At 30.4% G+C, this 23,761-nt stretch overlaps 2 protein-coding genes across 5 annotated transcripts in view; one reads left to right on the top strand and one right to left on the bottom strand.

The window, feature by feature from the left end:
- LOC107447369 (terminal uridylyltransferase 4) overlaps window positions 1-23,761 on the bottom strand; it is a 94,965-nt gene that overhangs the window by 40,878 nt on the left and 30,326 nt on the right. For all 4 annotated transcript variants that reach the window (XM_016062259.3, XM_016062261.3, XM_043040574.2 and 1 more), the window contains exons 2-8: window positions 14,681-14,850; window positions 11,771-13,209; window positions 9,481-9,634; window positions 8,891-9,025; window positions 5,727-5,965; window positions 2,538-2,666; window positions 102-267 (exon numbers count right to left, since the gene is read on the bottom strand). In XM_016062259.3, coding sequence (XP_015917745.1) covers window positions 102-267; window positions 2,538-2,666; window positions 5,727-5,965; window positions 8,891-9,025; window positions 9,481-9,634; window positions 11,771-13,209; window positions 14,681-14,834 — 2,416 coding nt within the window. In that variant the 5' untranslated portion in view covers window positions 14,835-14,850. The remainder of the gene's footprint in view (window positions 1-101; window positions 268-2,537; window positions 2,667-5,726; window positions 5,966-8,890; window positions 9,026-9,480; window positions 9,635-11,770; window positions 13,210-14,680; window positions 14,851-23,761) is intronic.
- LOC139426131 (zinc finger MYM-type protein 1-like) lies at window positions 16,150-22,098 on the top strand. The gene is made up of 3 exons (XM_071183882.1): window positions 16,150-16,194; window positions 17,151-19,445; window positions 21,892-22,098. Exons 1-3 carry the CDS (start codon window positions 16,150-16,152, stop codon window positions 22,096-22,098), a joined length of 2,547 nt encoding a protein of 848 aa, XP_071039983.1.

Below are 23,761 nucleotides of genomic sequence, written 5' to 3' on the forward strand. Positions count from 1 at the left end.
ATACATACTTATACATATGTATGTATACATATGTATGTATATATACACATACATATTTGGATGTAAAGTAGAGTCTTTAAGAAAACTTCAAAAATACAAACCTTCGATAGCAATAAGATGATTCCTCCAGTTTTTTTCTTTTTTGGTAACTTTTGATGCTGATGTGATGCATATAACATCTTTTTCCCAGTCAAATGTTTGACTGTAAAATTTGAGAAATTCTAACCAAAGTTCACCAAGGCTAGCTGAATTCTTATGTTTTATTTCCTGGAAGTTTGAAAAGACTTTCATTATAAAATAGATATATTAAAAATTACAAAGTGAGACAATAGGACACAAAGGAAGTGCAATACAGAGTTCAGCGAATTAAACCCATCCTAAATCATGGAGGATAAAACATCATACTTAAAAAAATAAATAGATAAAACAAAATTTAGAGCATAGAGAAGATATCAATAATTTTTGAAATCCTTATACTTTTATCCTTAAAGAGTCAATAATGTATATTGAGATGTAGGAAGAAAACTGGTATTGAACACATAGAACACTTATAAAAATTTCCTAAGACACCATGTGCCAAAGAAAGGACCTTTTTACATTAGGGGTTGAGAATACAATAAAATACTGCCCAGTCGCTTTTTCTGTATTTCTAATAAATATCGTAAAATATTTTCTTCATAAAGCATTCAATTTGTTTTTAAGAATAACCAAGGAAACTTGTTGAGAAATATTAATTTTTAGGTTTTCATAAATTTTCAGTTGAGTAGAAAGCATTTGTTATTTTAAAGCAGATAATCTTTTTGAGAAAGAAAATCTGAAATTCAATAAAATTATTTGTTTAATAATTGTGCAACATAAAATGCTGCTATGCACAAGTCGACCGACTCATGTACAGGATAACATATTAGTAATTTTATATTCACCTTTTAAAAAAAATCAGATCTATGGGAGCCAGAAGACCTTCCTGACATGTTCGATCAAAGTTTAATTAAAAAGTATCTATGAAACAGTTGCTATTGATCATAGGGAGAAAGACATTAAATTACATTTTTCATTGAATATAGCATATTTAAGAATATAAGCCCATTCGTGTATAAACTAAGAGTCATCTTTTCTTGGAAAATTTTCCGAAAATTCAAAACTCCTATATAATATGATGTAAAATAAAATAAGACACTATCTTTGTGAATAATTTTCAACTTCATTTTTGGATAGAACAGCCCATTTAGTTTATCTGTTTACCTTTCTTCTGAAATAAAAATCTATTTAAAATTCCACCGATTAGATTTTACTTCCAACTTTTGTTTTCCCCCATCTTCGTTAACAGCTTTTCAATTTACCCATCTGGATTGACGCTATCAGCAATCCAACTTGGCAAAAAGCCTAGACAAAACAGATGTTAACAGCAAAAGCTGTCTGAAATCTGAAGCTAGCACATCTGCCTTTTACTGTTTTTTTTTTTTTTTTTTGCTGCTTTTAAGTTGAAAAATGAGAGGTAAAAAAAGAATGGCTGTGCAATATTTCCTTTTATTTTCAACTGTTATTTTAGCAATTTTTAAGTTTTGTATGTGCTGTTTTTCAGTATTTAGCTAATGATTCATCATCGGTTGTCAACGATTTTTCACATGGAAATTTTGAATGTAACAGATAAGATTATAAGCAGACTCCCCACCACTTTAGCTTTCAATAAGATATGGTACTTCTCCAAATAACTGAATCAAAGGAAGACTTCTTCCTGTTTGTGCAACTCTACTTTTCGATGTATGGTGATTTAAGAAGTTTTTATACATATTCTAAAAACATATTTACTTTATATGCTGAAATAAATAAATTCATTCATGTGTATTAATAAAGTTTGATAAATGTTTTATTGTAAAGTAACCTTTTCATATTTACCAATTGGAGCATCTACTGATGTCACTATGAAATGTTGTTAAAAATTTAAAATAAAATTCATGTAAAATGGATTTTCTCAGAATAACAAAAATTATCGTATAGGAGAAAACAATTACCATTTCTTTAGTGCTGTATTTTTTAGTATGTGCTGTTTTTCAGTATTTAGCTAATGATTCATCAACGGTTGTCAACGATTTTTTACATGGAAATTTTTGAAGGTAACAGATTAGATTATAAGCTGACTCCCCACCACTTTAGCTTATTCTTAGCTTCTAATAAGATATGGTACTGCTCCAAATAACGCCACCAAATAACTGAATCAAAGGAAGATTTCTTCCTGTTTGTGTAACTCTACTTTTTGATGTATGGTGATTTAAGAAGTTTTTATAAATATTCTAAAAACATATTTACTTTATATACTGAAATAAATCAATTCATTCATGTGCATTATAAAAGTTTGATAAATATTTTATTGTAAAGTAACCAGGCAAATCCCATTTTCATATTTACCAATTTATACATCTCCACTTGGAGCATCTACTGATGTCACTATGAAATGTTGTTAAAAATTTAAAATAAAATTTATGTAAAATGGATTTTCTTAGAATAACAAAAATTATTGTATAGGAGAAAACAATTACCATATTTTTACAGGTTATATCAACAATAGGTAGCACTGGAGGTTCTAGCTGTTGCAGAAAATATACTACCATAAGAGCAAAGCACACAACATGTAATCTTCCATATTTTGCATCATGCAAAGCACTCTCCTATGAAAATAAATTTGTAATTACTTTTCAAAACAATGAGAAAACAATTATTTAAAACATGCACATAGAATTTAATAAACAGTTTCATACCCTCCATTTGAGATTTGGCCAAAATATTTATATCTAGTGGTAATAAACTAAAGAGTAAATAATTTTAAACAAATAGAATTTTTTTAAATGTTTATCAGAGCTTCCAAACATAAGCATTCATATGTCTGTCCTTTTATATAACTGTTCAAATAAATAATTTATATGTATTGGTAACTAAAATTCTATAAAATCTAATTTATAAAAACACTAATACAACATTTTAGCTGCCCCTAAGAAGCACGTGTTCGGAAACTACGGAAATTCTGTAATTGTTAAAGGGTATGCTGTTCACAATATCTAAATAAACAATATGCTGCCCAACTTTTGAATTTTCAACACAACTTTTTTATAATTTGTCTGCTTTTGGTTCGACACAATGATTTTTATAGTACTTCAAACTGGGTACACCTGGACACATTATCTCATACCTGCCAATATTGCAGAAATAAAATAACAGCAATTGTACTAGAAATAAGTTTTGATACATCATGCATAATCCTGTAAGTCAAAAAGAGAAATTCAAAATTGGAAATAATATAAGCACTTACATTTAGTGTGAAGTAAAAAATATGTATATAAATCTTAATCTAAAGATTTTTTTAAACCACTATTTATACTTACTTAAACTATTTTATTTTATAACTGTCATGGAACAGCTGACCCAATTTTGGGTTTATGACTACTAATATTCAACTTCGTACTCTTGTAATTTTGAACCCAATCCAGAAGACAAGGGAACTCCTGGTATAAGTATTGGGAAAAATTTGCCTTTGTGGAGGATTTTTTGATTGAACTAACCCACATTTGAGTTACGTGGAGAGGGAAACCACAAAAAACCCCACAGTTAGCCTGACGACAAAGGGACTCAAACCCGTGATCTGTCAACCACTGAGGATATTTTACATCAGCATAGTGGTCGGTGCAAGCTGGATGCAATACATATTAAAAATTTAACCTTTCTATAAGCATGATCAAAATCATTTTAAAATTTTATCTTACCTTATCAATAATTGAAGTAATTATTAAATTAATTTAATCACTTTTTTTAAAAGTATGAAATCATGCATTTTTCAAAATTTTATTTTATAACCGCCATTAAATAATCGACCCAATTTTGCGTCTACTGAAGTTCAACTATGCAGCCTTGTAATTTTGAACCAATCCAGAAGACAAGGGAACACCTGGATCAATACGCCCAGAGGAATGATTTGTAAGGAGAACATGGAGGACTTTGTGGTTCGACAGATTTAATATGAATCAGTCACCATTTACTACAAGGAGAGTCTTCATTCGGTGGGCATCGAACCCACGACCTCTTGTACATGGGCCGAGTGCCCTACCAACCAGGCTATCCCAGCTCTGAAATCATGCATTGAAGTTATTTTTAAAATAAGTTGCTCTATTACATTAAATTATTGGTTCAATTTTGTTCTATGCCAGCATATGATCCCTCACTTATATCCCATAGGGGCATGTACTGCTCTAAAATATAATTTAAGTTCAGGTATGCTTTTTATTTTTAATTTCTAATTTGTATACTATGAACAGAGGAGATCTATAAAACTAAAAACATGTCTTTCTACAAGACAGGTTGAAATTTTGAGAGAAAAAATATACAAATTAATAGATACAAATATAGTTACAAGTGCAAAATATTACAAACGTAAAAATAAGATACAATGAAGAAGAATGTTCTATTGTAATATTTAATCAACTTGAAGGAAATCATTAATTAAACTGAGTTCTAGCAACCCAAAATTTTAGATGTCCTAGACAGCTGCCCTAGCTCGCCACCTGTGCTAGAAGCCATCTTTTCTTATGTGTCAATGTTATTAACGGTAGTCAATAAATAAATCAAGGAAAAATAAATAAATAAAAAGCATATGCTGAAGAGGAAATTAGTAAATAACTCATAAGGATAAAATATATTCCTTGTTCATTTTTTAATAGTTTATAATACATAATACCATATAATTAAATAATCGAATAATAATAGATTCATAACAAACAGTGTGCTACTTTAATCAATTCAATATAATATAACATGATAGATAATTATAAAAATAAATTGATGGATAATTCCTTGCTCATCTTGAAATGTTTGAAGTAGCTTAAACTTTATATTGTATTTTAGTTAACCCATATATTTTAATTTTTTCATACACTTTTTGTAGATATTATTAAAACATAAGAAACCTTAATATATTATTAATAAGTAATTGAAGAGCCTGAGAAATACAATGAAAAGCCGCACATTTAAATTGATAATTAGTGTAAGTTATATGAAAAACACTACAATTTCCATAATAACAATAAGAGATTTTGGTGTATTTTGCTGTTGTCTAGAGCAAATTATAGAAAAATTGTAAAGTACTTATCTAAAGACAATATTAAGAAACAGTTTGAAGTAAAAATGGTCCATTTGAAAAAGTGTAGCTCATCACTATATTACCATTTTCCAATATAATTAGACGTTACGGCAATGTGAATTTTTTTAAGAATTATGAATCACAATAAATTATATGGTAATTGCTTCTTTAATTAAGAATAGGTATGCACCGCCAATTTTGAGTTTTACACCAGAAAAGATAGATAATAATATGAAGTAGATAAACATTTAGAGAAACATCGATTTTTTCCCCCAATTTAAGTGAATTTGTAAGAAAATGCCTTTCACAGCAACCCATTGCTATAAAACAAACTTCAATTTAGAAATAATAACAATTACAATACTCAGGGAAAGGCTGAATCAGTCCACTAACTTACTGCGATAGAGAATGGCTAAAAAAAATTTATCAGTTAGCTTCTTTTCTTTTATATTTTAATTAATATTTAAGGCAGTTTAAAATGCCAAGTCAGAAAGCTTAAGGTTTCTCTTCTGGTTCTAATACCACAGGTTTGATATATCTGATTGAAAAACACTAATTGCATAAAGTGTAAATATAAAAACCTAAAGTTTGATATACTTACTTCAGCAAAAACACGGGCAGCAATTATGATAGTCTTGACTCTTTTATCAAGCAAACACAAATTTCTCAGTACAAAATTCAGTTCTCTATAGTTTCTAACTTTACTCCGTTCATATACTAGTTCACATTGTATTCCAAATTCAGAATCCGAAAAATAAATTTTAGATTTTTTAGGATTAGGATCAGGTTCAAAAGGATCAACATAATATTGGCTGTCCTCATATCTTGTGTCTTCCATTTCTTAAAAAAAAAAAAAAAAAAAAATTATAAATTTTAAGAATAAGGTTGACAACACATCAATAAGTTTAAACTAATTATTACAAAGATTAATAAATGAATAATAATTAGTTCATAATAATAATACTGGGTAACCAGCAATTCCACAGTACCCAGCCAGATTTTACCTTAGTACCCAGCCACCAGTTTCTTAATATATAACGAAGCTGAAATAACTGGTTTAGGGACAACATATTTTACTCTTGAGAAGAAATTTAATCCAGGGAAACCTTGATATCCAGCCAGGATAAAGTTCTTGTACCGTTGGGCCAATTGTGTTATGCGTTTGTGGTTTTTCTCATGTAATGTAAATATTCATTAGCTTCACAGGAAAAGTTTTTCATTAATGCTAATTTGTGCCTTGTTGGTTGTTTGATCTAGGAGTTACTTTATATGTTAGGGGTTCAAAATTACAAGGACATGGATAAAGAATAGAGGCAGCAAAATCATTAAATGAGTATTCATATCAAAACTAGTTATTAGATAAATTTCTCAATGAGTATCGAAAAGTTTTAAAGATTGTTTAAGGTAGATAAGATCTCATTGAATATAAATTATGTTTATATTTACTGGATGATTAAAAAATTAAACCTTGATAATTAAAACATTCATCATTTTCAATATACCACCATTCAATGTACCATCATTTTATAAAAAATCATGCATTGAACAGAAGCTTCATTATATTGAAAATTTATGTGAATCATTTGAAAAAGTAATTACAAAATCTACTATTAGCAGATGTCTCCTCCAGAGAACAAAGTTTTGTATTAATCATTCTAAATCTGAAAAGTCTTCCCTAATTTATTTAGAAACATTTTTTTCCTTGAATTTAGTTTTAAAGGAATCTTAAATTAAAAACATGTTTTTATTTATAAAGTCTCACAAAAAATTTCTTCAGTATTATAGCTTGTAAATTTTTGTTCGATAGAGGATTATACAACATTCATATTGTTTTGCATAAATGTTATAATATCCAACTTGGTGATTAATCCAAATTTTACCGAATACCCAGAACCAGCCAGGCAAACAATTAAATTTTCACAGTGTATCCGAACTCGGCAAAATTTTGTGGCCTCGTACATTCTCTAAAAATAATTCATTATAATTTAATACCGAATTTAGTAGTTAATTACTGCTTAACTTACCCAGTAGTTTGAACAAATATATACTGAATGAAAGATATACATTTTGCTTAATTTTATTAATATGAACTTTAGGACTACAAACTTGTAAAAAAGATAAAAATGATCTTTATTTTTATCTTAAATCTCCAAAATAAAGTCTAAAAAATAAATTTTTATTTGTGATAATTAATTATAAATAGATTACAAACACTTTTATCACTCATGAAAAAAATTTACTATCATCTAAATTGCTGCAATTAAATTATTTGGAATACTAGTATCAACTCCAAGTAATTTTATTTCAGTATTATTTTTGGATTCCTACCATCATTTTCCATTTAATACATTAACACAATAAAGTTGACACGAAAGTTTAAGGCAGCTTCAATTTCAATTCAAGTACATCAACTCTCTAAATAAAAGCACAATTCATAAAATTATGTTTGTAAACGAGCAGAATGATACAATACATTCCCTATCTCTCTAGCAAAACGAGTTCACAATAATCGATATCAAGACATTGTAAATGGTTCTGATAGAATACTAGCGCTGACCGGCCTGTGTAGGGGGCAAGGAACTGTCCTTGCATCAGAAAGGTCCTGGGTTCGAATCCCGGGCAAGGCATGGATGCTTCTTTCTCTCTGTGTGTGTTCTATGTCCTTCCTCCGCTTTGTCTGAATGTGACCCACCCTATAAACGGGTTGTGGTTGTGTGAATGGCGTGGCAGAAGTTGAATTCCTGAACATAGATGGCGCCACAGAAAAACAGGAACAATCGCACCCCCACTGTCTAAACAGGCATACGACAAAAAAGAAAAAAAGAATACTAGCACAGGATCAAATTAATTTCAGTAACACTTTTGGATTCATATTATTATTTTCTAATTTGTACATTAATAAAAGTAATAACAAAAACTGAAGTTCGCTGGTACAGATACAATTTTCTACGTCAAACACGTAATGCATTTCTTTCAGTAGGTGATTTTATTTTCAACAAGACAATTCAAGTCTTTGTTTACCTTTTGTGACAACCTTACCACATGTCATTAGATGAGTCTTAGGCTGGAGATCAGATTTTTTAATATTAATTAATTTGCATAAGTTTACATCAAATTAAGTTCATTATTTATAATGTAATTTTTGTGACATTAATAGTATATAATTTAGTCTTTGATATATATACTTAGATGGATATATATAATAGATGGACTCTCTTACTTTGCTTGATTTATCTTGTATCATTAATTCATGTAACAGGAGAAACTGTTAAACATGGAATTATTAGTGATCTGCTGACTGGGCAAAGATGTCTGACAAAGCTATGATGTGGAGGGCTGAAGAAGCAGACATTCTACTGTGCCATACAACTGTTATGAAACCTCCATGGTTATGCCTTACAGCTGAGTCCCTGGGACTATAAGTTGATTACTAAAACTTAGAGTTACTTATTGTTGTTGACAAAAACTAATACTCTCTATTGCTGTCTGCAAAATCTAATATCATGCTCTGCTTGTCTGCAAAATTAATATCATCTTTGGTATTTTGCCCACAATAAATAGTATCCACAAACTTTCTAAATTAGATGTTCCATATTTTACCACATGTAATAAATCACAAGTCATAAAAAGACAAGGCAGCAATTAATGTTCTTGAACTAATTATCTAATCAAATACACTGAACACAAGCAATTACTTGATCTATCATATTTGAATAAGCATTAATCAGAGCTCAGCTTAAGATAATGAACAAAAATAAAACTTACTTTGGTGCATAAATTTTCTCAGTTCCGCAAGGTAGGTATTTTTAGGAGGTTGGTTAGTTTGGATTGCCAAATTGATGTTGGATGATATTGTTGCAAGATTGCTTAAATAAGAGCCATAAATAATGACATTATCCCCTGAATGAGAAAACATAAAAGAAAAAATTAAAACATAAAAGATAATATGCAACAGCTTATTGTAGCATTAGCTAGCACATAATAAATTTTCAATATAATATTTAATTGTATAGAACAATTTATTCTAATTCACAAAAAAAATTTTACTAATAATGCAGATAATTTTCCAAGATTTTACTGAAAAATTTTTTTCAAATTTTTAACTGATATTAATTAAATTACATACTTTTCAAACACAATATTAATCATTTGTGTGAATCAATAAATAGCATTAAGCAGTTATTATTAATAAAAAATAGTTATCAAGTTGATAACAAGTAAATACTAAAAAGTTATAAGAATTATTTTATATAGTTTATTGTAATATTTTCCCCAAAGAATAAAAAACAATAGAATATGAGAATGCACTGAACTTAAATAACCACATGTAATCACAAAATGAATAATTTACAAACCTCGAAAATGATATCTTACAACTTTATTAATATCCTTAAGCACTTGTCCTGCCATTTCAAATGATTTAGATTGTTCCGCTTGAATTTCTTTTAAATACGAAGTGATTTCATTTATTCTTTCAGGGCTACAATGAACTTCACCTTCAAGTGTTTCCTTTAAAAAAAATTATTTTATTTTTTAATGAAAATTTACAAGATATACTACATACTTTCTCTTTTTTAATGATTAGAGTACATTTTCAAATTTTGCATCCAAATATTTTAATACTCTATATAAATTATTAACATCTTTAATTTTAAAGTATATCTTTGAACAAAATTTGCTTCAAACATTTTTTTAGTTAAATTTAAAAGAAAATCAACACGTCAAAGGTATAAAGCAGGGGTCCCCAACCTTTTTGTACCTAAGAGCAAATACCAGAATATCGGCCGAATGGCGGGCACCATTTATTTTTGTAAGATAAATTCATAGTTGATAGACATAGGTAATAATACACACTACATATAATGCACAAAAAACTTAATTTTTAAAATTAATTTAACATAGGAATATAATTTAATAATAATATTCTTGGGCAAAATAAATTATTACTAAATTGCTTTCAAAACATGTGAAGTATAAAAATTATTTATAAAATATATAAAATACAGTCAGTGTGATCTTTGGTATTGCATTTTGCTAGCCAGAGTTACATAATTGGGTGAGTATGATGCCTGCTTGCAAGCAATGAATTCCTGCTTGCAAGCAATCGTCAAGGTGTTTATCTGTAAGAGTCGGGATCTATATTGATTTTATTCTATTCTGATTCGATTTTATGATATTTATTTTTGAAAGCAATGATTCACACAAGTATAATGAACCAAAAAACGACTTTACTTTATATGCTGCTCTTTTTAAGAATGGAATTTGAATTTATTTCTGTCAACTATATTCCAGAATTTCTCATCTGATATAATAGTTTTGAGGATAATGTCATTATGAAGATCCCCTAGACCGACCGACGGGCGCCATGGTGCCCGCGGGCATAAGGTTGGGGACCCCTGGTATAATGCTTTTGACACCTTGAATTACCCTCCATATTTCAAGATTTGATTATTTTGAATTTGGTACTTCTTATTTTATAATTTTCTTATGCTAGTTATGTAGCTTTTTCCCCCAATTACTATCTGATCAGAAGGCAGTGACCACATATTGACAATTGAAAATTAGAGATTGTGCACCCCTAAATGACAGTATATGGCAGAATGGCAACAACACGGCGACATTGTCGCAGAATGTTACAAAGATCTTGCAGAAAGATTTTTCTTTTGAAAAGTAAAAAAAAATTACTTTCCTTTTCGACAGAAATTTACACATAATATTTGAATCATGAATTTAGATAATCAGTTTTTGACACGCTCAATTTACGCTGTGGTATCGTACATTGATGTAATGTTTTGATTGTATTTTCGGCAGTTATTGATATTGATTTTCACATAGATTTTAAATATCCGATGTATTTCAAACGATATGGAAAATTTGCATAGTGCATTTGAGTATTTACTTTTTAAGGCTATAATTCTATTGAATTTTTGGCACTTATTGCTATTGATTTCTTTATAGTTTTTAAATCCTATATTTTTTATATATTATTAATTACAACAACTTATCTTGAAAGGAAACACGCATTTGAAGAGTTTGATTTGTGTGATTTCGTCGTCGATCTTTATTACTACTAAGGATTTCATGATTTTTAATTATTTTCTATATTGTGATGATTATTTACAAAATGCGAAGAAGGAAATAATTTTTGCGAAATTATCAACCATAATATTAGAATAATAAATTATTACATGTTCAATTAAAAAAAAAAAATTTCTTTTTTTTTGTAAACACAGCGCTTTTGTGATTTTAAATTAGTAACATAGATGTTTAATATTATTAAAAACATCATTCAGAAAGGTATTAGCGCTAGAGAGTTTTGTCGCAGGCAGATAAAAAAAATTCTGCCAAAATAATTCTTAACAGCAATGATGAAACAAAAAAAAATTCTTACTAATAGTAGCCACTAGATTGAATAGTAGCCACTAGTTTTCCCAAGAGAACAACAATTGTCCCCATAATTCCGAGGATAGGGAGGTGAAATTTGCATATTCAGAGCTCTAAACGAGTTTTAAAAATCTAAGCTCCTACAATGTCAATTTACTACCACTATTATAAATTTATAGGACCTGTGGCAACCTAGTAGCAATGATGAAATAAAGCAATGCTGAAATAAAAAAGCAATGATGAAACCAAAAAATTTCTTACTAATTCGCCAATTGAAATGTAGCCACTAGTTTGCCCTGGAGAACAACAATTGTCCCCATTATTCCGAGGATGTGGTGGTGGAATGCTAAAAGAATTATCAGGCTGAAAAAACTCATCTTTTGATTGTGATATATCTTCTGGACAGTCATTAAAATCTATTTCCTGGGGTTTATCTGAATTTTCAAGCACATTAGCAGTAGACGTATCTTTTTCTTTAAGGTAATTAGAAAAATCACCTTCATCACTAACCTTGACCTCTTCACTAATGAAAGGACTGTTAGTTGAAACAGAAACAACAATTTTATTGTTTTCCTTTTTTATATTTCTTTTTGGAGTTTTAAGACCATCAGGTTTAATTCTAAAATTATAATCAAATGTTTCATCAGCCTTACTTCTCGACATATTATAGCTCACACTTTTTGAATGACAATTTTTGAATTTAAACTCATTATTAATTTCAGAGTTTGATTCACTGTTTACAGATGAAAATAATATGGATTCATCAGGTTCTTCATTATGATGACAAGATTTTCTAGGAGCAGAGACATTTCCAGAATTTTTACTTACACTTAGACATTCTTGAAAAGCAGATTCCTTTGTCGAAAAATCTGGTCCTTCACTCTTAGATCTAAAGAAATTTCGATTCCTAGCATTAAATTCCTTAAATCTCTCAGTGTTTTTTTGGACAGACTGACAATCTTGTGAATTTTTAAATTGTTCAGAACTATCTCTCTTTGGGTTATTTTTGTGCATACGTTTAGAATGAAAGTCATTCAATTTAGAAGCATCACTACAATGATAATTTTTAACTAATTTATTTTCAGTTGACCTTACAGAGGAGGAATGACTGTAAGATGGATTTTTTTGGTTAGAACTATTTGATCTGTTGAAATCTGGAGTTCTATAATGACTATTTTCTTTTTCATCCACAAAACTTTTAGATCGGCCTAGGCACACGTTTTTTACTTTTTGTTCCATTGAATATTTATCCTTAAAACTTTTTCTATTGAATTCATTCCCATGAACAGTTTTAGTTTGTTCACCTCTCTCAGTGACTTGCTTATGAAAACCATCATGCCTCTTTATTTCATTAGATGAGCAGTTTTCTAATAAATTAGGTTCATTTTTTGTAGCTATTACATCAGACCTATCAGCTCTATTTAAATTTCTAGGCAAATCTGTGGTACTATGATTTGTCTCAGAATAAAGAACACGTCTATTTAGTTCCATAGATGAGTTGCTTTCTTGTAAGCTCGTTTCATTTTTTATTGTAATTAAACCAGATTTACCAGTGTCACTCCAGTTTCTAGGCCTATCAGAATGAGGGACATCTTCTTTAGAACTCCCCACTGTTGCATAGCTATTACCACGGGTGTCTTCTGAAGAAACTTTTGTGTTATCTGCAGCTGGAACTGATTTCTTCTGCTCACGTCTTCCACCTGAAAGATATACATGTTTAGAGTTGTATGTGTTTTAACATAATCAGGTTTTATTTGTTTATAATGCTATTGATGTAATAAAATTAATAAAGTTAAACAGAATGCAAATCGTGGGACACAGTGGCCGTTTAAATACAACTAGACAAACACTTAAAATGTTGAATATTCAAGCATAAACTAATTAGTATCTGAGCTAGAGAATATACAAAATTTTGATAGCTAGTCTTCATTAATGCAGATTTTAAAACAATCAATATATTGAACTGGCAACAACGAGAATGACATGAAGAAACTCTCTAGAAGGCCAGGGCAAACCTAGGGTTTTTTAATTGCTTCTATGGAATTAAAATAAAATAGAGCACAAAATGTAAGTACACTTTTTGAATTTTGTTTGAACTCTAATATTTTTTTTCTTTTATAACTTTATTTAATTTTTTAAAGTAATTGGCTGCAGAACTTATTAACTTAACATGAAGCACAAAATGAAAACTTTTTTCGAAATGAAATATACATTAATTTACATACATTACAAGATTCTATTCATAATAGATCAGAAAATGCAAATAGATAATAGATATAGATAATATAAAATGTCTGTGTATTGTACAATTTTCATCAAAAAAATTTCCTTCCCCCTTCAAATTGACGTTAATGAGGTTTGACTGTATATAAAATGTAGATGGTCTCTATATTGGAACTGTTGAATTTTGAAATCACTACCAGAAATATTAATTAAATTCAAAAGATGTTGGATCAAAGATTCACATATTTTGATTCATTAAATCTATTTTTTAATAATCCACATTTGTATTCTTAGAAAATGAGATGTTCGGAACCCACACAAAAATCAGATATATCAGGACAAATTATTTTTTTACCAGGGAAGCAGGAATATCAATAAAATTATAAATCCTTCCTAATATATGCAAATTTTATTTAATATATAATAAAACAAAATTACCGACTAATTTAAACTTACAAAGATAGTGCTGCTGATTGATTCAGTTAATTCCGCTACAGGATTGCATCAAAGTATAACTATAATAAATGCACTTTTTTAATTAGTTTTAATTTCTTTATCACTGGAATGACTGCAAAAATCTTAAAAAAATAACTAGTAGGATGTTTTTCGATTAAATAATTAGTACTTTTCTAATAGTTTATTGTGATTTAAAAAAAAAAAAAAAAAACGATGCATGTGTTTAAATGCTTTAATCACGACAAATGGCATTTTATCTTCATCAGTGAACAGGCCATTAATAGAATAATGGGCATTACACCTATAAAGTAGGTAAGTTATAATGTGAATTTTTACCCAACTGAGACGATGGCTTTAGTTTCGAGTTCCTTGGTAATATGTAATTGAAGCTGAACATTAGTCCTTCTAGTTCCAAGGAAGAGATATACAAGAATGCAAAGAAAAGTCTATCGAAAGATAAAGTACCATCAAATTAATAAAATATATAATTACCTGGATCTAAAATACTTTTAATAAATAAAAAAGTATGGCTCTTTTGATCCAGTGTATGACGTCTCTTTTCTCTTTCTTTATTAGCAGTATCTCTTCCTTCTTTATTTGCAGCATCTTTTCTTTCTTTATTTGCAGTATCTTTTCCTTCTTCCATGTTGTAACACTATTATCTAATATAAAGAATTATCAACTTTAAAATGACAAAAGGCACATTAAACAACAAAACTATACCAATTTTTACATTTCTATATCTCAATACATACTTGAGAATTACAATATGTGCTTGGCGGCTCGCCGTACCTGCCTTTTAATCCCTAAATATGTGCCGTCTTTCACGTTTTTGAAAAAATCAAACCCAATCCCTTAAAAACAATGCTTTTTCATTCATATTCCATTAAAAAAAATTAATTCATTGTTTAATTAATAATTATAGACTGGTAAAATTACAAGCGTTAAAAAATTTAATTCTGGTTCTATTACAAATATTTAATTTGTTAGGATTATTCTCAACTGGTTCAATTTTTATAGGTTTCTCTTTTTTCAGGGGTGGGGTGCTATATTAATGAATTTTTTAAGTGATTTTAAAATTATATTATAAATAAATACTTTTTTTTAAAAAAATTTACCTTTAAAATGTTCATTTTCTCATAATTTTCAGTTTAAATTACAGAAAAATGTTTTGCTTTGTTGACCAATTATCAATTTTTTTACTTCTTTTTTTTTTTTGCTGAAAAAAATGGATGCACAGAGATTGTCTTTTAGCTTGCCTTTATTTTTTGCTTAAAATTTTTCTCACATTTTGATGAGAATTACACTTTGAAACATACACACAAAATAGTATAGAAGAGTAATTTAAAACTTTATAGTGCTAAGTGAGGGCCCTTTAAACACTCAAAGTGCTTTTTTCTGTGAGGAAGCTACCTGTCTTTTTTTATTCCTAGGAAGAACTCTGTTACCTTGTATATGAGGTTAAAATATAATTAATTTTTTAAAAATATATTAATTAACTAATATTTTTTAAGTATATGCCAACGGCTTCATTCTTTAGCAATTATGCCCAATTTCTGTGAAATCGTAAAACAACTATTTATAATTTTGTAAAAAGATTTGTTTTTTTCTTAAAAAAAAACATTTCTTACAAGGAGTTTTAGTTTTCAAATTATGAAATGAAAATGTTATTAACTCTATTTTCCAAAGGTAAAGTATTGTGAAGGGTTCGTTTTAGCAATAAAATATTTTCTGAATTGTTCGCTTTTGTAATAATAAATATTTTGTGGAAGGTCCATTTTAAGTTTAAACAATAAAAAAAAATTTGAAATGTCTTTTAACCAATCCAAATTTCAACTGAAATGTCCCATGATCACTGATTGATTTAACCAATTTTATGGGATCATTCAAAAAGGTTGATGATGATTTTGATTAAGTTTTCTTGATTAGAACAATATGTATGTTACGGTTGACAGATATAAATGCGTGGGGAGAGTTGTCATATGTCAACCTTCATCTATGAAAAGGTACCCCAACAGAGAATCGAGTTAACATGTCTTATATGCTAGTGAATTGGAATTATATTTTTATAGTGCTAGATACACTACAGTACTACCCACCAGAATTTCATCCGCGATAGAATTCGACGAATGGGATAACACTAATAGATTCATTGCTGTTTTGTCAGAAGCCGGGAGAGCTGTATTAAGATCACCATACTTTTTCGGATTGTGAGAGCTGTATTAACTTCACGCAGGGGCACACGCAAGGGAGGGGGTTTAGGGGTTTAAACCCCCCCCCTTGAGCTCAGACAAAGTGAATTTACAAAATAATACAGACAAAAATAAAAATTTTAGTAGAAATTATGCGGGTTATTATTTTTTAAGACTATATATTTTTATTTGCCTTATGCCTACTTTTTTTTTCTCACGGTATTTCTCAGAATACTGATAAAACATTTACTATAATAGGGTTGTATTTTTGAAACCAAATTCACGTGATACTGTTACGGGCGAGCCCCGATCACTGGTTCCTTTCTGACCTGCCAGTCGCGATAGTTTTCGAGACTGGCTGGCATTCGCGAGGTCTGGAATCCTAGACGTTCTGTCGTCTTTGAGACAATTCGAGAATTTTGTAGATGCGGTTAAAAAAAATTATATGAAAGGGGGTTACATTTATTTTCGATTTTAGTCAGACTAAGAGTTATCTCTGCCGCTTGTCCTTCGGAGCTTGTTTCTAAATCTGTTTTGTTTTGGAGACTCTGTGCTCGTTGAAGTTATTCATTCCAGCTCGAAACTTTGAGATCGTAGCTTAGTGGATATTTCTGTGCCAATATATATGTATATATTTTTGCTGTTCTTGGATCTTTAGGATGTCTAAACGCAAGAATTTAACAATTTTTAATTACTTTGAGAAAAAATCACGACCTGAAATTAGTGAGGTGACAGCATCTAGTACCAATGTAAGTTTTTCTGTTGAACAGAAATGTGATACTTCCGTTGAAGAAAACGTTTCTAGCGTAACAGAATCTGATGAATGTGAAAGCGGCCCTCAAAGTGTTACTTCCCACCCATATGACATTGGACTTTTTTCAGAAGATAATACATGCGAGGATAAAAAACTGGATATACTTAAAAATGTTTGGGAACCCAATCCAGCATTTGTTTTTCCTGAAAAAGGAAAAAGAAAATTGAAATTTCAGTACAAATGGCTTTATCGCTGGAAATGGCTTGCATATTCAGAGGTTAAGGGTGGTGCTTTTTGCAAATTTTGTGTACTTTTCGCCCCAAGTGGTGCCGGTTCTGGAAAGCAACCTTTAGGCCAACTGTGCAATGTAAAATTTGACAACTGGAAAAATGCTGTAGAGCGATTTTCTGAACACGAGAAATGTCTTTATCACAAAAAATCGATCGAAACTGCTGGGACATTAAACGATATTTTATTTGGAAAGATGAAACCTGTGGATGAACAAGTTGACAGTGCAGCAAGCAGAAGAAAATTAGAAAATAGAAAAAACATTACTCCAATCATTGAAACCATCCTATTTTGTGGAAATCAAGGTCTCGCTCTAAGAGGACATAAGGATTCGGGAATAATTGCTGAACAACCAGGTGAAGAGAACGACGGAAATTTTCGGGCATTGCTTCGTTTCCGGAGTAAGAACGATTCGACTCTTAAGAACATTTTAGAGTCAAGCAGAAAAAATGCTCAGTATACCAGCCCTCGATTTCAGAACGAAGTTATTGAGGTTTGCAATATTTTAATCCTGCAAAAACTAGTCAGCAAGATTAATGATGCAACTTGCTTTTCCATTCTTGCAGATGAAACAACTGATATTGCAGGTATAGAGCAATTATCGTTATGCGTTCGATATGTCGATAAAGAAAATTTTAACATCACCGAACAGTTTTTGCAATTCATTCCGGTGCATGACTTAACCGGAAAAGCAATAGCAACAACAATATTAGACCAATTACAGTCTATGAAAGTTGATATAAAAAAGTTACGTGGACAGGGGTACGATGGTGCTGCATCAATGAGTGGAAAAATTAATGGTGTACAAGCCCACGTAAGAAGTATTGTCCCATCAGCACTCTATGTACATTGCTCTGCTCATAGCCTCAATTTGGCTGTATCAAATGCATGCGAAATAACTGGCATTAGAAATTGCTTAGGGACAATTAAAACATTATACGACTTTTTAAATACGCCAAAAAGACAGTATGTCCTATCTTCAGCAATAGAGGAGATGGAAACCAGCTCTAAGAGGGAGAAAATTAAACAGCTATGTGCAACCCGTTGGATGGAAAGATACGACTCAGTAACCGCTGTGGTGGAACTTTTCGAGCCTATCGCCGAAACACTACAAAAAATATCAGAATGGAAGGATAAGGAATCAGCTACCCAGGCTAATTCTTTACTGTGCACAGTATCTAATTGCCAGTTCGTAATATCTCTTTTGTGCATTTACAAAGTTTTCACCATAACAATCCATCTCTGTAGATACCTACAAAAAACAAGCATAGATTTGATAGAGGCAGTGAGTCTTGCAGAAGATGTCATTAAAGATCTAAAATTAATGCGTGAAAATGCCACTGAAACATTCTCTGAAATATTCAGCTCTTCTTCTCTTATGCTAACAAGCATTGGATCTTCCACTTCCATGCAAATCCCTAGAATAACAGGAAGACAGAAAAATCGCGATAATTTTCCCTCATCGACACCGGAAACATATTTCAGAGTTAGTGTTTTTATTCCATTTATAGAAAATTTTATAACACAATTAAACTTAAGATTTGTATCGCATCGTGATATTTTGAAAGGATTTCAGTGTCTTCTACCTGCCGATCCTTTCATTTGCCAACCTTCAAACATAAAGGCTTTTGAAGCATTAGTGGAATTTTACGCTGGAGATTTGGATACCTGTAAAGAAAGCCTTAAGTCTGAACTAAAACTCTGGTATAAAAGATTAAAAAGGATTAGTGAAGACGGAGGTAGTGTTCCAAAAACTGCGGCGGATGCTCTTGGAATGTGCAATAAAGATATAACACCAAACATTTTCAAACTCCTAGAAATATTGGTCGTTCTACCTGTTTCAACGAGTGCAAACGAAAGATCCTTTTCGACTTTGCGCCGTTTGAAGACTTATTTACGCAACTCAACGGGAAATAATAGAATGAATGGATTGGCGCTCTTAAGCATTCATAGAAAATTTACCCCAGCTGTCGAAGACATTTTAAACGAACTTGCAAAAAAACCCCGTCGTTTGGATATTACAGTATAAATCAATAAATTTTTAGCGTGTTTGTATACTGGTTTAATTCCCTATTTGTTGGTAAGTCATTTTTTAGTTAAATTCATTGGTTTTCTATGGAATATTCACATTTATATGGTTATTATTTAGGTAGCTGTTACAGTATGAGTAGTTTTTTCTGGCTTGATTTATTCCTACTTTTTAATGAAAATAAAATATTTTACCTCTTATTAAAAAAAAAATTATATTCCTAAACTTAAAAAATAAAAACAAAATTTAACTAAACAATGCTGTCAAAATAAAAAGTCATAATTGTCTAGCTGTCTAAATTAGGGAAGTAATAGTGCTTTATTACATACTCGAATTTCTTTTAGTAATTTCTGAAAATTATGCCCCCCCCCCCTTGAAAAAATTCTGCGTACGCCACTGACTTCATGGTCATGATTGCTCTTTGTGTTGCCATTGGCAGTCGAGTGTATGCAGGCCTACGTAGTGTGTGATCGAGACCCAGTAGCAACAGCTTGAGGAGGTGAATGTCGCAGTCACAAGTCAAATGTTCAATGTGGACCATCCATCAAAGTATGCATATTCAAATCGAAGTGGGCGTTTCTGCCAAGGTAGGCATGGTCACATCACATCAGAAGGTCACAAATGTAGGGAGAGTTGTTATCGACATCTATGTAAAGGTACCCCCAACATAGAATCAAATTATATGCTTATGCTAGTGAATTGGAATTGTATTTTTGTAGTGGTAGATACAGGTGTACTACGTACTACCTCAATTGTCAGAACTTTCTTGCATTGCAAAGTTTGAAAAACAACTTATTAATAAGAAAATTAAATTAGATAATTCAATATTTTATTTTGACTAAAATAAAATTTTGAAATTTCACATCAAATATCAATTTCTAGAAATATTTTTTTATATTTTGTTATGAAATTGAATCAATACAGAAAAAAAACTAAACAAAATATCAAAGAATTTAAACTAATTACAGTCTTTTTTCTTCTTTTTTTTAAAAAAGAGACAAATTTAGTTTAAATAAAATAGTTTTATGAATAAATTTCTTTCAAAATTTAGATATAAAATTTATACTATATTATTTTTATCACTTATATTAAATATACAAACCCAAATAAACAAAACCTGAGACTTAGTTTTAACAAATTTCATCAATTTTAATCTTATTCTCTGTACTAATTTAGATTTTCTCCAATTAATACAGTATATCCCATTGCATTGAAAAAAAACTATTTCCTTGAAAAATGTGCAAACTTGAACTTATATGTTTTAATATCAATGTCTACTTTATTATATAACACAATGCAAAACTTTTTACATTACTTTTTTAATGCACTTTTGCTAGAAATCTTCAATTCAGTGACTAAGATTGATTATCTACCTTTTCCCCCCACTTATTGCTTATTTACAGTCTAACACTATAGTTTGTCTAAGCTAAGAACTCCTTTGGCCACAAAGTCTGAGGCTGTCTAGTGCTATGGAAACAAGAATGGTGCATTTTTGGAAGGGTAGCTTCTCTCTAGGACTAACTGAAGAAAGAGATTCCTTGAAACCTCTCCAAAACACTGACCCCTCACTCCTACTTGAAATAGTCATACTTGGTAACCACCACAGGTCCAGGTGAATGTCTGGTGGAGTAAGCAAACTATATAGTGTCAGAATGTAAATGAACAATGATTACAAGGAGGATTATAATCCTCAACCCTAAACATCAGGATAACAATTTTTTAGAAATAAATTTTATGAATTTATTCTTAAATTAAGAACTTTTAAATTGTGTTGAAGAGAAGAGAGTGGTTTTATGGTATACTGATTGGCAATCTGTATTTGTGTGAAACATCAGGGGGGGGAGCCTTTTTTGAGTTGAGGTGTTTTATTCTTATTTTAAGGTATAACGATAAGAAGTCAAGAAACGATGCGGAAAAGTTGAAGAAACGATGAAATCCTCACATTAAAAGTAAATAATCAAATAACCAATAAGCTTTGCGTGTAATACAATTGTGTAACATCGGGATTTTTTTAAGGGAAAATTCTTAGCAATAACAATTAGCAATAATAACGACTTCTACTGAGAAGCTTGTGGTGGAAATTCACTCGATTTTGAACGCTCTTGAAAACGTAACTATTCATTTTTCTTACGTTCGTGGCCATAGCGGTATTTTGGGCAATGAAAGAGCAGACCAATTGGCTAGGGAAGCTACGTGTGGTGAAATAGACTTAAGGGTGTCTATTCCAGCTTCTCACTGGAAGCGCATCGCTAGAGATAAAATCATTGCGGACTGGAATGCTGAATTTCTTGCTTCGCCTCGGTCGCTTTAGACGAAAAGGTTCTTTCCATCCATTTTTCACCGTTTGCAATGTAAATTCTTTGCAACTGATTTTAAATTGACCCAAATTTTAACAAACTATAGAAATTTTAAGCAATATTTATTTCGTTTCCATCTGCAGACCAGTGGAATTTGTGCTTGCAGTGATGCTGATGAAGATGCTGAACATATTCTTCTTCATTGTAGTCTGTATGCGAGTGCCCGAATGAATTTAAAGACTGATTTGAGACGTCTTTCTATTTGTTGGCCACCTGTCTTGTCAGAACTGGTCAAAAGTGTTGAAAGTCTTGCGGCCTTGCGGAATTTTGTTTTTAATGTAAATTTGTAAATTTTTCTTCCTTTGTTTTCTACTTACAACTGTAAGCCTCATGCTATACTTTGTGGTGCATGAGGAGTTTTAAGTCGTTTAAATAAAATAAAAATAAAAATATAACAATGAAAAGAATGATTGATACACCAAATGGATTAATGAGGATATCGGTGCAAACCAATCATATCAAAGAGAGATTTCTTGAATTCTCGATTCGAACTTTGCATGCTGAAACATTATCAGTGTTTTTAAAAAATTAATAATAACCGAGCAATGAAAGACAGCGGGATTTTAAAAAAAAAACACATAAAAATTCATAGCAATAATTGCCGAAAAAATTATCGAAACACTACACATATTTGGAATGAAATTGGGCCAAGTTGCAAGCAATAAAGTAAAGACTCGATTGCGTGATTTAAAATTTTCAAGTGCGTAATATAATAAAATGGATCGATTTTATTTCAATTCAATTAAAAAAAAGACGAAAAAATGTACAACATGAATTAATTAATTATTTTGCTATAAATCTGAATTTGAAACTAAATCCCCACTCACAGTCAAATTTTATTAAAATGTAAAGTATGGTGTAAAGAAATGAAAGGAAAATCATGATTTCTAGAGCAAACTATTTTTTAAACTTTAGCAATTTTAGATTTTTTTTTTAATATTATATATTAAAATTTGATCTGAAGCCAGTCATTATAAAATTTCTTTAAAATCTCAAATAAGAATCGAAAAATCGCGAGCATTTCTTTCCCCTCTCCAATGCCTGTGAAAGACATTTTTTTGAACACAGCTCTGCTGAGAAAAAAAAATCCTTACAAATATTTCTGCAAGAACCTAATAACGTTCTGCGATAATGTCGCAGTGTTGCCGCGATTCTGCCACAGGGACCCTGATTCTGGTATTTACCCAAGGCACAAAGGTAAATACCCATTTATAAATGTATCCTACCCACGTCTGTAACTAACATCTGCATAAGGATGTGTGGGGATTTTTTTTTAATATTATATATTAAAATTTGATCTAAAGCCAGTCATTATAAGAATTTTTTAAATTCTCGAATAAGAATCAAAAAATTACGAGCATTTCTTTCCTCTCCAATACCTGTGAAAGACATTTTTTGAATACAGCTCTGCTGAGAAAAAAAAATCCTTACAAATATTTCTGCAAAAAAGAAAATTAAAGTTTTTTACTTCTCAAAGAAAAAATCTTTCTGCAAGAACCTAATAATGTTCTGCGATAATGTCTCGGTGATTCTGCCACAGGGACCCTGATTCTGGTATTTACCCAAGGCGACAATGTCAACCTTCATCTATGAAAAGGTACCCCACCATAGAATCGAGTTAACATGGCTTATATACTAGTGGATTAGAATTATATTTTTGTAGTGGTAGATACACTACAGGTGTATCTATCCGGAATTACCTTTCAGAACCATTTTAGCTCGTGTGGTTTCTTTTGTGTAGTATGTCTCTGGCTGCTGCACTTGTAAGATGAGAAGTACAATTATCTAACAATTGATTAATAGTAAAATTAACTGACTATAGTCAAAATACAAACTGTTTTGAATTCTACAATAGCCATTCCTAATTACCAGTTGATATTTAGTCAAATGATATTCTCAAGTTACATCTCTGAAAATTTTAAGCGATTACATTGAGATTAATAGACTACTTAA

This window comes from Parasteatoda tepidariorum, chromosome 8 (assembly GCF_043381705.1).
Source record: "Parasteatoda tepidariorum isolate YZ-2023 chromosome 8, CAS_Ptep_4.0, whole genome shotgun sequence".
Taxonomy (NCBI): Eukaryota; Metazoa; Arthropoda; class Arachnida; order Araneae; family Theridiidae; genus Parasteatoda; species Parasteatoda tepidariorum.

Coding starts and splice junctions, on each gene's coding strand:
- LOC139426131 (XM_071183882.1), top strand. CDS start 16,150: ATGCGTGGGGAGAGTTGTCATATGTCAACCTTCATCTATGAAAAG. Junction 16,195..17,150: donor CAACCTTCATCTATGAAAAG/GTACCCCAACAG, acceptor TCTGTTGAACAG/AAATGTGATACTTCCGTTGA. Junction 19,446..21,891: donor CCCGTCGTTTGGATATTACA/GTATAAATCAAT, acceptor TTCCATCTGCAG/ACCAGTGGAATTTGTGCTTG.